Source organism: Dreissena polymorpha, chromosome 11, assembly GCF_020536995.1.
Source record: "Dreissena polymorpha isolate Duluth1 chromosome 11, UMN_Dpol_1.0, whole genome shotgun sequence".
NCBI classification, from domain to species: Eukaryota; Metazoa; Mollusca; class Bivalvia; order Myida; family Dreissenidae; genus Dreissena; species Dreissena polymorpha.
In genome coordinates this window covers 2,519,069-2,535,725 of record NC_068365.1, presented here as the reverse complement: position 1 = coordinate 2,535,725, position 16,657 = coordinate 2,519,069, and the positions used below count along the sequence as shown (strand labels likewise).

The 16,657-nt window shown below is 37.1% G+C and overlaps 1 protein-coding gene across 5 annotated transcripts in view; it reads right to left on the bottom strand.

Moving 5' to 3' along the window:
- LOC127850740 (uncharacterized) overlaps positions 1-16,657 on the bottom strand; it is a 244,370-nt gene that overhangs the window by 214,226 nt on the left and 13,487 nt on the right. The window contains exon 2 of one of the 5 annotated variants that reach the window (XM_052384030.1): positions 15,731-15,842. The exons of 2 other annotated variants lie outside the window; for them this stretch is intronic. In XM_052384030.1, coding sequence (XP_052239990.1) covers positions 15,731-15,842 — 112 coding nt within the window. Of the gene's footprint in view, positions 1-14,977; positions 15,353-15,730; positions 15,843-16,657 lie in introns of those variants that run through there. 2 more of the 5 variants (XM_052384028.1, XM_052384027.1) reach the window with 2 other exon arrangements.

Below are 16,657 nucleotides of genomic sequence, written 5' to 3'. Positions count from 1 at the left end.
GACCTTTGACCTTAAAGGATGACCTTGACCTTTCACCACTCAAAATGTGCAGCTCCATGAGATACACATGCATGCAAAATTAAAGTTGCTATCTTCAATATTGCAAAAGATATGGAAAATGTTTGACCAAACGAACAGACAGACAGACAGACAGACCAAAAGACAGGGCAAAAACACTATGTCACCCACTATAGTGATGGGGGACATAAAAAATGTATGCATAAGTGCATAATAAAATATCATACAGAATTGTTAACATTTTAAACTTTTTTCTTCATCTCTTAAACTTTAATTGTATTATTCTTGATGAAAACAATCATAGGATAAATTCAAACACAATACGTACCTCTCGTTTCTTTTACATACAGATTGTATGCAGAAACACCTTTGGAGTGAACAGCTGTGCGACTGCCATACGTATATTTGCGTCCTGACAGTTTCTTAGCATGATTCCCAACCCATTCCTTAAAATAAATCAATGTCACGTGATTGAAAAGTATATGGTTCACTTCATAAACATAATGAAAATGTTCTTTAAAATCAAATGTATTTTTTTACCAGTATGATTGTTTATTTTATTTAAATACATTTGTTTATACGCTTCAATGCAGAAAGAAGAACTCTAATGAACCTGAAGTAGGCATAGTAAATTTCATACATCATGAAGCCTTCATAAGCCTGAAAGTTTAAGTGTTTTTTTTAAATAATTTTAAGTCAAGTTCCTGTTTTTAAAAGTACACAAAATGCAGTAAAGCAAAATAATCGTCTACATTTAATTTTTTTGTTTCTCACAAAGTAACTTATTTCACAGCTTAAAATGGAGATTACACAGACATATTTTTCCACATTAGATGAATATGGCATGTACAGTGTATAATATGTGTTAATCTGAGTAAATTTCAGGAGAAATATAGGAAACTTTCTAAGTAGTATCAGCCCAGTCTTCACTCTAACTATAAGCCCGCCAGCACGGGACTGATGAAATGTTATTCAGGCTACTAGAAATTAAAAACATATTTATTTTATTGACCCCAGCTTTATTCTACTATATGTATATGTTGTTACGTTTTGTGGCGTAGTGTACTGTTTTGGCAATTGGTTCCTTGCCATAAATAAATGACCACGAAGGTGTGTATGATAGCAGTGCAATACTGTTTCACTTCTTTAGATTATATAGTCAGGCTATTGCATTTTTTGTCCGTTTTAGATAAAGCTTCATAATTCGGGATAGTGGTTTAAATATATTAACGTGAAGACTGTATCAGCCCATTGCAATCTTTATTTGATACATATTGGAAGAATGACTGCATAATTTGCAGAACGAGTGAAAAGACAAAACTGTCAGGCACTCGTCCTGCAGAACAAGTAGTGCAGTGTTTGAGAGAAAAAAAACTTGATGATGTCTTTCTGAGAAAAAAAATCTGTTCATACCCAAGATTAGATTATAATACTAAAACAGCATTGTCAATTTTAAAGGGGCCTTTTCACAGATTTTGGGATATTTTGAAATTGTCATTTAATGCTTTATATTGATAAATGTAAACTTTGGATCTAAAAAGCTCCAGTAAAAAATCAAGAATTGAAATTTTTTTTAAAGGGAAAAAAATTGCTGCATCAGGGCTCGAACCAGTGACCCCCAGAGTCCTGGAGTAAAAATCAATCAGACCGCTCGGCCATCCTGCCAACTATGTATGACCGCCGTATTTTATACTTTTTATAACATTATCCTCGTAGTTTCACAAAATTAAACGGTAACAACAGAACTATACATATTATTCAATCGTTTTGCGTTGCAACGCTTTAAAATTTTCAGGTTTTTAAATCTTCAAAAGATGCATATAATGGCTATAGTACATCATTGTAAATTTTCAGTATTACTGTTTCCACACAAATATCATAACTAAAACGAAAATTTGCTAATCTGAAATAACTGTTTTGAATTTTGTCAATTTACCAAATAGTAAAAAGATCCCTTGAATACAAAACAGTTATTACCTTGACAACGTTAATGTCTAGCCCCGTTTCTTGGGCGGCCTTGTTGTGGTACTCAGCTTTCTCCTTTCCCTTCGAAATCATCCCTTCGTCAAAGAACTTTAATAATATCTCTTTCTGATTTTCTGTTATTTTGGTTCTCTGAAAAAGGAATATTCTGTAGTAATATAATGATTTAGACCAAAAACAAATCAGGTTGAATTATTTTGTGAACAGGGGCATCCATATAGTATGTCATGCTTTAGAGGGGGAGGCATGAGAAAGTGTGACAGCTTGTGACAGGGGGAGGGCGGTCAGGCCATTGATGACATCACACATTTCTGTTGTGTTTTTTTTAAAGTTTTTTTTACAATTAAATGGCTTAATTTTTTTTCAAACATTTTGTGAAACATGTGAATAGAGTTTTATGACAAAAAAGCATGAAATGTGTATTTCTTGAATGTGTTTTTCATGATTTGTCTCGCTAGGAATGCTATTACGCTGTTGCAAAGCATTGTTTTATGTCTGCAGCATAATAACACTTGAAAGATTATCTTAAACTTGACCTCACTCATGTTAATAAAAAGAATATAATGATGTGCTTAAAATAATGGTCAAGTCAAATATTTGCAATGTTTGTTGTCAATCTATATTGGGTTACTTAATTCTTCCATGCATTACTGTGACTATTGTCATCAACTTACTATTCAACTATGTAATTATGCGATATTTTGTGGCAACATGATATTTTAATACAGTTTAATAGCGAAGTGTGTTTTACATTAAATTTTGATTTGGTGTCAATTAAAAAATCAAAATGTGGCATACTTTAGGGGGGTTCCGAGACGTTACTTGTGACAGTTTGTGACGATTGAAACAATTGTAGATGTAATCGAAGTAGGGATCGCTTGATTGCATTCATTTTCTGTATTCATCTTTTGAAACTTTTGAATAATGTCTCGTAAACATAGCTTATCAATAAACTTGATTGGCATGTTATATCATCCATGACTCAATTTATCATCAAACTGCAAAACTAAAAAAACTAAATTTTATATCAAGTTTTGACATGCTTCCAAATGTCAGTTTATTCCCGTTTTGTGAAAGTATCTTTAACTATATAACTCGTATAATGAGGTCCCAATTATAAGAACGAAAACAATTGCCGTCTCAATCCCTGTGTTTGGAATTAACCGATATGACTTGCTTTTGTACATCCACTCATGCCCAAAGATGTTACTTGTGACAGTTTGTGACACAAAAGGGGAGGGGTGGGGGGTAAAAGTCAAAAATGATGTGGCATATTTTATGGACGGAAAAAAACAACCAAAATAAACCTATTCAGTGTGAAATAAGAAGCATTTACAGTATATACATGGGTTTGCCAAACATACCCAACTATTGTTAAAATAAAATAAATCAATTTATTTAAAACAAACATAATCATATGCCATAGGCTGATCCAATTGCCAAAGTAAAGTCAATACATTTGATGTTTCACACTTTACAAGTCCTAAATCACCTATTGAAACTTGTCAAAGCCTTCAAAATCACTTAAAATCGTCCGCACCCCCCCCCCCCCCTGGAGCCCCAAAACTACAAACTATGCATTTTTTCGCATTTTAAGAGACTTTGATTTAAGTATATAAGGCATGACATGCTCGAGAAGTGGTTGTCAAAGCCTTCAATATCATTAAAATCGTGAAGCTTCCTTGGGGTTCACGTCCCTTGACCCAATAAATGATAAACTATGCACTTTTTTGGCATTATATGAAGGTACTTTGATAAAAGTACATAAGGCGTGACATGCTCGAGAAGTTGTTGTCAAAGCCTTCAAAATAATTAAAATTGTGAAGCTTCCGGTGCCCCCTTAAAGATAAACTATGCACTTTTTTGGCATTATAAGAAGGTACTTTGATGATAGTATATAAGGAATGACATGCTCGAGAAGTGGTTGTTAAAGCTTTCAAATCACTTAAATCGTGGAGCTTACTGGGGGCTTTGCCCCCTGGACCCCCTAGCAGGGCCTTGCCCTGGACCCCCAGGAAATCTTTCAATATCCCGCCCACCCTAACTAGAAATCCTGGAACTGCCCCTGTATGGGCTTTTAACATGAATGCAGACCTAAACCATGTATGATTTAAATTAAACTGAATGATTGTTATAGATTGATTATAAGGTTTATTCTGCACATACAAACTAAAAAATAACATATTTACATTTTCACAGAAGCTTAAAACAAATTGAATTAAAAACAAACACATATATTGGGCGACCCCATATATTGAGCACTTAAATACAGGGGCGTAGCTAGCATTTTTTTAGCTGTAAGCCCGGATATGATACATAAAAATGAGGGGTCCGGGGGTCCTCCCCCTGAACATTCTTAAATCCTATGACGCCTGTGGTGAGATTTAAAGTATATCTAGACAAATAATAAGATAAGAAAATATAATACTTTGGCCTGTTTTTCTTAGATATTTTACTGTTTTATCTCAATGTCAGAGAACTAAATCTTGTCTTTGTTCGGCATCAAGGGACCAAACCCGGATTCAGTCAATGGATCGGGATACGGGGGCAAGTGCTTTATTTTAAATATCCGCGGTCATAAACATCATTCGGAATGTTTCTTAAAAATCCAACGACAACCGATTACGACTTACTTTAATGTTAAAAGGGAGACAAGTAGATCTACATGTAGATCTATGTTAACTTGTAACATCAAGTCACGTGAAAGAAGTGAGCTAGAATCTATGCACATAGAAAGAAGAAAAGTTAATAATTGGAAAATATGTCCATCGTCTGAGGATTATGTCAATATGAAATGCAGATTTCTAACACCTCACCACTCAGGTCAACATTTAAATGCGTTTTTCGAAAATGAAGCATTTTTATTGTTCATGTTTCAAAAAAGTGTACAGTAGGCCCGGGCCAGCTGTGCCTTATAGCAGCTACGCCAGTACATAATTAGTACGAGTTCTCTCCCTTACACCACTGTTATGTTATCATGGTATATTCCCATGAGTTACTCCCCTTTGTTGGAAGTTGGCCATTAAAACTGCGTATTTCACCAAATTGTTGTATCCACTTGAGAGTTAAATAAACCAGTACATCATTGACTATCTGGCAGTTATTCCTTACTGGCGTGGTGGCAGCACTGTATACGAACCTACGGTCATCTACAAAACATCTAATCGGAAAGGAACATTGCAAATCATAAACAGATAGAGCAGTAAAAGTCACTGTACATCAAATGTGAACTTGGAACAGTTTAAAACCCTCTATTGTGAACTCTGACAGTTTGTGTTTTCGCATTTCACCATGGCCCATACCAACCGTGCCCCTAAACAGTGGCAGTTAACAAGAACTGAAAGTATTACTACCTTTGAGGCATGGCGCCAAAATCTACAATACACATTGTCTCTAGATCCTAATTTTGCAACATTCTTGGTAGATGGAACTACTTGGGGTCGTAAAACAGCAGCTAATCCCCTACGCGGTTTCACAGATGATGGCGGAGAGGGAGGTCGTACTGCTGCTCAAAAAGTGGCCCAACTTGAGCTTATGTTGGGTCAAATAGCCAATTACTGCCCTATTATTGCAAGAAACACTATAGTGCGAAATTCAGTCAGCATTAACAACATATGGCAGTCAATTCGATTACATTTTGGTTTCCAATCTACAGGCGGACATTTTTTAGACCTAGATCAGATCCATTTAGAGCCCAACGAACGTCCTGAGGATCTATACCAGAGGTTGTCTAGCTTTGTGGACGACAACCTTATGAAAGGGGGTGGATTGATAACTCACCACGGCGAAGTCCCAGATCAAGATGAGGAACTGACCCCTACTGTCGAGAATATGATAGTCTTGACATGGTTACGATTGATTCATCCAAGTCTACCGGCATTAGTGAAACAAAAGTACGCAACAGATCTTAGATCTAGAACGCTTGCATCCCTTAAACCCGAAATATCGTTGGCGATCTCTAGCCTACTCGATGAAGTTCATTCTCTTGCTGATGCGAAGGTACTCAGGTCATCTTTCCAACGGAAATTACCACCTAAGCGACCAACTTGCCCTATATGCAAGCAAGCAAAAAGACCGAATTTCCAGCATTTTTTGAGTAAGTGTACATACTTACCAGAGGAAGATAGAAAGTACATGAAATCATCTGAAAAAATCCGCTTCACTACATACTCTGACGAAAACGAGGATATTGGTCATGATGATACATTGGACTCTGAAACCCATAGTTTGCAACCAGTTGTAACTCACTGTTCGCGACGCGTCAGCACCAAACAGTCACCAGTCTTGAAAACGTTCTATAGACAGTTTCCCATATTGTTGACATTGGACAGTGGGGCTGAGGTTAGCATGATAAAAAGCTCAGTCGTGCAGTACATTGGAGCTCCGGTGATGAAAACAAACCAGAGCGCGCTCCAGGCTGATGGTGTCACTCCATTACAAATCATTGGGGAGACACATTTCTATGTCTCGAGAGGTGACACTGATCTGAAATTAGAGGCTCTAGTAGTGAATGACTTAGATGTCGATGTTCTAGCGGGGATACCATTTATGTGTACCAATGACATTTCAATTCGACCTGCTAAACATGAAATACTGATTGGCGGCATTGAACATGTTAATTATGGCTCCTCCAAATCTGACTCGCCAAGTAACCGCGTACGACGCACCCAAGCCTTTGTCTTACGAGCTCAGTCTACGTCATCTGTCGTATGGCCAGGTTCCTTCATTGAGTTGAATGTGCCGTCTGATATTGGACCTGAGGACACTGTGGCGATTGAGCCCAAACATGACTCTGGTATTTCCTGGATAAAACCGCAGGTTATCGAATCAGTTGGCGGTTGCATCAGAATCGCCAACGAGACACAGGAACCACAGCGAGTGTTAAGGCATGAACATGTTGGTTTCATAAGGAATACAGAGACAATGAAAGTTGGGGTTCTTACACCCATTACAGGAACACAGCTTAGCCATCAATCAGTTCCCAAATTACACATGTCTAATACAACATGCATCTCAACTGACCCTGATAAAGTGTTGACAGATGAACAACGCATGAAGTTTTTGACATTGGGTGATAAGTATGACGATGTGTTTGCGTCGGATATATCCGGGTACAACGGTGCCGTTGGTGACTTTAAAGCCGTTATCAACATGGGCCCTGTACAACCTCCCCAGCGTAAAGGACGGGTGCCACAATACGCGAAGGACAAGCTTGTCGAACTCCAACAGAAATTTGATGAGTTAGAGAGTCAAGGAGTTTTCAGTCGCCCAGAAGATGTAGGTGTGACGGCTGAATACCTAAACCCGTCCTTCTTAGTGAAAAAACCACAGGGCGGATACAGACTAGTCACTGCGTTTTCCGATGTTGGACGATACAGCAAGCCTCAACCTAGTCTGATGCCCGATGTTGATTCCACTCTACGCACAATAGGACAATGGAGGTATATAATACAGTCGGACTTAACAAATGCGTTTTATCAGATACCACTGTCAAAGCAGTCAATGAAATATTGTGGTGTAGCAACTCCATTTCGCGGTGTTAGAGTATACACTCGTTGTGCTATGGGAATGCCCGGATCAGAAACAGCTCTTGAAGAACTGATGTGCCGTGTACTCGGAGATTTCGTTCAAGAAGGGTTTGTCGCAAAACTTGCCGATGACCTTTATTGTGGCGCTAACTCTGTCGATGATCTATTGATCAAGTGGGAGCGTGTTTTAGACGCCTTGTCTCGATGTGGGTTGCGTCTAGCACCATCCAAGACTGTAATCTGTCCGAAGTCCACTACAATTCTTGGATGGATTTGGTCTGCTGGCCAGTTATCTGCAAGTCCTCACCGTATTGCCCCGTTGTCTTTGTGTACACCTCCAGATACTGTGAAAGGGTTGCGTTCGTTCATCGGTGCGTACAAGGTTCTCGGGCGTGTGTTGCCAAACTGTTCACGATATGTTAGCCCACTAGACGACCTAGCCGCTGGTAAACAGTCGCATGACAAGGTGGGGTGGACGGACTCCTCTTTAAAATCATTCAAAGATGCACAGGCAGCACTGCATAATCATAAGTCGATTGTCATACCGAGACCCACAGATCATTTGTGGATAGTTACCGATGGTTCCGTGTCTCAGCGTGGTATAGGAGCAACCCTGTATGTGATGAGAAATGACAAGTTGCACTTGGCAGGCTTTTTCAGTGCCAAGCTGCGGAAACATCAAGTCACTTGGCTTCCGTGTGAAATCGAAGCTCTGAGCATCGCGTCCGCTGTTAAACACTTTGGCCCTTACATAATACAGTCTACTGTGTCGGCTTGTGTACTTACTGACAGTCAGCCTTGCGTACAGGCTGTAGAGAAGCTATGTCGCGGTGAGTTTTCCGCTAGTCCGAGAGTGACGTCATTTTTGTCAACTGTGAGTCGTTTCCAGATAAGCGTCAGACATCTTGCTGGCTCTGCCAATGTGCCGTCAGACTTTGCAAGTAGGAATGCCCCCGAGTGTTCTGTGCCAACCTGTCAAATCTGTACATTTATCTGTAATACTGAAGACTCTGTGGTTCGTAACGTCTGCATTGACAGTATTGTGAATGGAACATCGCGTTTGCCGTTTGCTACAAGATCCTCGTGGCTTCAAATTCAATCCGAGTGTCCAGATCTGCGACGTACACACGCGCACCTCAAACAAGGTACTCGTCCCTCTAAAAAACTAACAAAGATCAAAGATGTTAAACGTTACCTTCAAGTCGCATCAATCGCCAGAGATAATTTACTGGTGGTAAAACGCAGTGACCCTTTATTGCCACCATCTGAGTTGATAGTTGTTCCTCGTGCCGTTTTAGACGGATTGGTCAGCGCTCTACACATTAAGTTAGACCATCCATCTAAGCACCAGCTTGAACTTGTGATGAAGCGTCACTTTTACGCGTTGGACTTGAGTAGCTCTATTGAAACTGTAACTCGGCAGTGCCACTTGTGTGCTTCATTACAGTCATTACCAGAATCCGCTATAAAGCATACAAGCGAAGACCCTCCAGAAGTTGTTGGCATGTCGTTCGCCGCAGATGTACTGAAACGTAATCAACAAACTATTCTAGTCGTGCGTGAGAGTGTTACCTCTTATACTAAAGCCTGTCTTATTCCTGACGAAAAAAGGGACACTTTAAGAGATGCTTTAGTGTGTTTGTGTACTGAGCTCCATCCATTAGACGGTCCCCCTGCAGTTATTCGTGTAGATCCCGCCCCGGGTTTTGCTTCTTTGCAAAGCGACGAAGCCTTGAAACGTCTCAACATCGTGTTGGAGATCGGCCGTGTTAAGAACATAAACAAGAATCCTGTGGCTGAAAAGGCTATACAAGAGCTAGAAAATGAGTTGTTGCGGTATGAACCAGGTGGAGGCCCTGTTACTTGCATGGGCCTTGCTATTGTAGTCGCAAGGTTGAATTCACGTCTACGCCATACGGGCCTGTCTTCCCGTGAATTGTGGACCCAACGCTCTCAGTTCACTCATGTTCAACTCCCTGTGTCTGACCGTGATGTGATCCTCCAGCGGCATGATTCACGTATGAAAAATCACCCCCACAGTGAAAAATCTAAGTCCAAGGCTAGTGTTCCGGTACGTGTTGGTGATGTAAGTGTCGGTGATTTAGTGTACCTTATCTCAGATAAAAGCAAATTGAAAGCTCGCAATAGGTATCTAGTTGTGTCGTGCGATGAAGAGTGGTGCTTTGTTAAAAAGTTCTCGGGAAATCAGTTACGGGCTTCATCCTATAAAGTTAAACGAAGCGAGTGTTACCGTGTTCCGTATGATAAAATGTGTTGCGAAAGGCCTTTAGTGTACTCCGACCCAGACCATGAGTCTGATGACGAATGTGTTCATTCACCAACTGATAGTGGTCCCCCAGCACCTTCAAGCATTCCTGCAACATTGACTACGCCAGAAAGTGTAGAACCAGTTCCAATTATTGTGTATGAGCCGGATATGACGTCATCATTTTGTGAACCCCCCCAAGTACACGTGTCTCCAGAAACAAGTTCTATGAGTATGACCTCGCCCGGTTACACTGAGCCAGCGCAAAGACCTCAACGCTCACGACAGCCTCCAAAATATCTTGATGATTATGTATTAGAATGATTAGAGTGGTGCAAGTTTGTTTGTCATGTTCAATAGTGTTTGGTTCTCTTAGTATATATGACTGACTTGTTCAATGATTTCTTATCCTTGGTTTTATGATGCAAATTCTAAATATGCAAGATACATGTTATGTACTTAATAGTTGTAGAAGTTAAATATTGTGTTTCTATCATTAGACATTTTTAATCTATTGGGTTTAATTTTCTAATCCTGTACTGATTTTGTATGTGTTATTATATGAAGTATGAGTTGTGTTCATTTGAAGGAAAAGAGGTTCCGCCAGTACATAATTAGTACGAGTTCTCTCCCTTACACCACTGTTATGTTATCATGGTATATTCCCATGAGTTACTCCCCTTTGTTGGAAGTTGGCCATTAAAACTGCGTATTTCACCAAATTGTTGTATCCACTTGAGAGTTAAATAAACCAGTTCATCATTGACTATCTGGCAGTTATTCCTTACTGGCGCTAAGCCCCTGAAATGTCACAGATTAAATTGACTTCATGAGTTATAAATTTGAGATACATTTAGATGTTGACGTTCTGTTCTTCAGATGGAACTCGAGCACTATTGCATTTATGAATTTACAAATTTAGACTGATAACTATAAGTTTATTAAAACAGTGTGATATATCTTAGACGGACACTGACGTCACTGTATTGTCAGTAAAGCCCTTGAAAGTATTGCGACTTATTTCCAAAGCGGTATATTGTTCATATCATGTTACTTTATCAATATTTATTTAGCAATATTAAATTATAATCAAATGTAATGATGTATCCATTGCAATCAACTAAATAAGAAAAATCTACAAAAAAAGTTCTTACCAACTTTACCAAGGCAGCCATTTTCCCCGGATTCAGAGAGCGTGTGGATGTTGCAATTTGTGTACGCGTTTGCCTCAAAATCTTGTGACGTCAAACATCTTGATCGATTGTTACTAATTGTAAACACTTTATTTTCGTGAGCAATCAGTGTTGGATATTGGTTAAGAAAACATCAAAAGAAGCCGTCCACTGTCTCAACTGATATTTCAAGATAAATGTGTCAATTACGTCTTCGCTAATAGTCCCCAATCCCTTTAGTTCGCTACTTAAATTTTCGCGAGTTTAAACAAAACAATAATGCCAATTATCAAAACAGGCCCCTTGTTTGTAACCACTAAGGTACTAATTTATTGCTTTCTTTGTTTGTTGACACGTTATTTAGTACCGTCGTTGGTGCGACATGTTGGAACTACTAAACTTGGCGCAAGCGTATGTTGGCAGTATGCCACACTCAAAACGTTTATCGTATGAATTAATTAATTATTGCATGAAAAAAATGAGCATATAAAGTTTTTCTCCAAAAATGTAACCGTTTAACTGGTTGTTTCGGTAATCTAACTAGTTAACCTCTTGCATACCTACATAAAATAGTTTCTATACCACCACGCACTGTACAAGAGGCTAACCCCATACCAAATGGTATGATGGTAATACCATTGCCTGTCCTTACAGGCTAACTCCGTTAACCTAAGGCCTGTTGAACAGACTAACTCGAGTTGTATCGGGTGGTGCTAATCCAACAACACTTAAAACACGAATCCAAATTTAATTGAAACATGTTTATTTGTCAATAAATGAACATATACTGGTCATGTACGTAATTCCGGCCACTTTTGAGACTATTTAAAAAAAAAATTTAGTGTTAGGCAACTGGTTGAAACTAAACTTCACATATATAATCCTGGGTTCAAAACTCACCTGGCATGAAAATTTGAATAGAATTCGATCGGTGAATGTTACTTAATGAACAGAAGATGATGACATGTAAACTATCCATTTTCGTAGGTTAAATGTACCTAAAAAATCGGCCACTTTTTAGTTTGATCTGCAGATAAAATTACAAAGCAATATCTTTAGACAAATGTCCTCAATTTCAGAGTATTAATCAATGTTTATACTATTAAAATTTTTGACTTGAAATTTAAAATAAATGTGAAATTTTTATACCAGTTACTCCCCCTACCTATTTTAATAAATATAAACAATGGGAAGCTGCTAATTCTTAAAAAAAATACTTGTTTTTAATGGGTTTAATCAATTTTTTCAAACACAGCTAAAAAACTAAACACATTTTGTTTAAAAAGTTTACTTCAGTGTTGATTATTAGTAAACGCTTATATATAATTTTTAAACATGTAATCTAGTAATATTCTTATCAAGGGAGGTAATTCATATATCAAAAATTTATATTTAGGTTCTGATTTGTATGTTTTGAATATAATTTTTTGTACAATTAATTGGTAAAACTTTAAAGTTTATTAGATAAAATTTAAATAATTTTGTCAAATATACTTGTTTCTTATATGAATATAATTGTTGCAACTAATGTTGACATCACTTTCCCCACGAGCCAAATATTTCCTGCTATATCTGTGACATTTTAACACAAAAGTTTACAATGATATGGTTCTTACATTTGCAACATATTGAGAGTAGGGATGGTTTTCATGTTGTTTTTTCTAAATGTTGCCGGTGGGTTTCCGTGAGGTTCTATCGTGGAGGATAAACTCGTTTGGCTGTAATATATTTATTAATGGTAATAAATATCATTAATATACAAAGAGATGTATACTCTTTGAATGTAAAGAATCGAATCTATATAAATATAGCAATACACAAATACAAGTAATGCATGATCCGACGGTGATCCTTAAAATACAAACAATACTAACAATACACACAATACAAAATACAATTTAACAACGAAACATTGTTAAAATACTAAAACATAGTTACCTGTAATATATTTATTAATGGTTATAAATATCATTAATATACAAAGAGATGTATACTCTTTGAATGTAAAGAATCGAATGACTTTAGCAATCATACGATTCACGAGATCGACATTAAACATATCAGTGCACGGGAAAAGGGATGAGTGATCTGAGTATTAGACAAATTATAAACGTGCAACTGTATGGATTAGATGAGCTGAACTTATCTAACCTAGAGCAAAACGACCTTAACGAATAAATCGAATACTAGTAGCCAACTAATCAACGAGTACAATAAGTATTAAAATAACTACCGTTATAAACTCATAGACAAGTCGTGATTTACATTTAAAGTTAACGATATTTAGAAATTGGTACAGCAATAAAACAACACAACACAATATAGTTTTATATTTAATAATAAATACGATCTGTAACATAAATAACAAGAAACAAGAAATATCTTTAAAAAAGATATACGGCGTAAATAGTTTAATGAATGAGATCAAGGATAGCGAATGTCTTTTTCTGTGCAGTTCTTAGCTGCATCACACGCAGTACGGGATGTTGCGGGGAGTTTTCGCGGCTTATTTTACATTATAACATATTGCTGGTCATAATCCTATAGATACAAAACAGAAAACCAAAAGAAGAATGGAAGTAAAATTTAAACATATGAGTCAACCGGCCACACGAGAAGTATCCGTATTTATAGGCGCGTTCTTCGAACAAACCTGTTTTAGTGGTTTGTCGGGCATTGCTATTTGATTCGATTATCAACAGTATCAATTATCATCGTGCTAATGCTTAAAGTAATATTATGGGCATTTTGCACTGTTGAATTGAGCTGAAAAGAATTAACAGGTCAAAATAGTTAGTTAAAATGTGGTTACTGATTAATTATCTGCAACTCACCTTGCTACCAGTTGTTTATAAAAATATATTTTATATTCGATATTCTTACGTGACCCACCCAGTCCTGTAAGCTGAAAAGATCCGTAAAACAATTTCGTGTCTTTGTGTCGTATGAACAAATCTGCACTAAAACTAAATTTAGGTTCAACTCGTAAACGCATGATCAGTTGTCAAACGAAAGTACGGTTGATATTCAAATGCATTATTTTTCTCTTTCTGGTATATTGTTTTAGTATGATGATGCTGCATTAATTAATATAAGTGTATATGAAGTAGAAACATCAAAAATAATCAACGGTTGCGATAGACACCTATAAACTGTTACATGCTCATAATATCACTTTAGTACATTAGGCAATATGGACGAATAATTATTGTTAAATTTATCAACAATAATATTTATCATTGTATTGTTGAAAACACATTAAGAATCTATTATTTACATACCATAATTATATTGCTGAATATCTTCATTTAACATATTTCTGGTCTAAAGAAAATTCCAGGTCACCTAGTTCACGGATAGCGTCTTTATTATATAACGATTATTTTACTGGCCGCCAACTCCGGTGATGACCTGTATATAAACTCTGAATGTCCGCGAATTGACCCGATATACCTCGCGGGTTGAAATGCAATGCTTTAAAGTGAGGCCTCGCTTCCATTGCTCTTTATACTTTTACATGTTAACATGTTGACAGGAATAAGGAAGTAAGTACTAAATATGAGAACATAGCCTTTTAAGTATAAACGCTCTTGCGCTGGTAATACTCTGAAAATAAAAGGTGTACGCACAAACTGTATTGATGTCGAGAATTGAGTGTAAAACTGTTCTATCTATTAAGCCTTTTCATTCGAGATAAAATTGTTTCATACAGTAAAACAGTGTTACAAAGACGCGGATATGTTTCCAATGTTCTGGTGGTATAATCAAATCAGCCAATGGAATAAATGAAGTGTATTCATTCGTACCTAGCCGCGGGAAATTTTATTGGAATTTTATTGGACACTTACAAAGGTCAGGCTAAGGTGAAAAGCTGGCTTATGCAGCTTACGCCGAAAAACAAAATAAGTGCGTGAAGATCATGAAAATGATTTTACACAGGTGGCCGATTTTTTACGTACAGGCCGGAATTACGTACATGACCAGTATTTAATGTTCAAACCTTACATAGTTTATCTGATGTTAAAATGCCCTTAATGGCCAAAAGAAGACAGCTCTTAATATTGAAAAAAAAATATGTATTCGTGAGTTATTTCTCTTAATACCAATCTCGCGAAGTACATGTATATACACAGTTCACGTATGAGGTACTTACTAGCCATTCAATGTCATTTTGATTAATCACAAATCCAACGTAAATACAATGTCTGAACATATGGATTAAATGTAAATATGAAAAAGAACTTACAGGCTGCCATTTGTAATAAACAAAATGTATAAAGATAAAAATTTTGACATAATTAAAACGCAAATTAGAACCCTGTTCGACTGGTCTGGAACTTTTTCAATTCATTTAACACGCGCTCGACCCTGACCTTGCGGTCAAGGTCATACATAGAAACATAGAAAAAAGACTGGGACTTATTGTGAAACAAGAAAACAAACAGTGCTCGTTTTCAAGCTGATCAAATGTAATTTTTTCTTATTTTTAAATCGATATAATAAACGTTTTTAAAAGGCAATACAATTATGGAAATCGATTGAATATGACCGACGTCTTAAATCACAATTGTTTAACCATATTTTTAACTGTCACATTTTTTACAGTCGTTTATTGCTTGTTTGCCCATGAATTAGACTTATTTAGTTTTGGATTATGCATACAGTATTTGATAATTATATTTCACTAGTAAACTAAATCATTCACTGTGAAGTAATCGCAATTGTTCTCGCATGTTCTATATACGGAATATCCGGTGTCTCACCTCTCCAACCAGCCGGACAAACCAGGGAGTCCCAGCATGACGCCACGTGCTTCCGGTCCCACATAGTACTGTCCGTAAACGATCGGGTCGATGGCACGATCACAGATGAAATCTGCAGGTAAACGAGCAGAACAGTACATCAAAATAACAATTTTACAATTATGTTATGGATTCATTAAGGAATGTATGACGAGACAAGATAATACAGCTGAGTATCAGTATATTGGTCAGCTCAAGAACAATCTCACATCTCAGCTCTAACAAAATGCCTATATTCCTCTTCAAACTTAGGGTTAAGTCGAACCCAAAACTAAAATACAAACTTCTGTGAACACCAATTTGAGCAGAATTATCAAATTGATACGGAATATTACGCTAGTCAATTGTTCCATATCAGTCGAGTGGCTTGTGTGATGATGTATCTCACGAGAGGCGGAGCCTCGAGTGTGATACGAAATAGCGCAAGCCACGAGACTGATACAAACACTTGTAATAATTGACTTGCTTTATATTCCTTTAATTATATACATATTTGAATCATTTAAGTTAAAAAATGTGTTTAAGCGTTCATAATTAACCAAGAATGCTTTTATGATTTTATGCATTCAAAGTGAAGTCATTAAAAGTAGTCCGGCTAGTATGGTAATACGGAATTGGAAAACTAGCGAGTAGCATAATACGGGAATTATTTCTGTGCAGTGATATTTTACCGATTGATGCAACTTGTTTTTTGGGGGGAACATAAAGCAGGTATATAATGAATCTAAATTAGAGAGAAAACTCACTATAGTTGAGTCAGACTATTGACTTAAGTATGTTTCTGATACTAGGCCCTGGTTCTACCATCTACAAGGACCCGAGAATCGCTCAATAAGCCGTAGACTATCTAAGAAATCGAGTCAGCATCAATTGGTTTAAGCTTAAGGT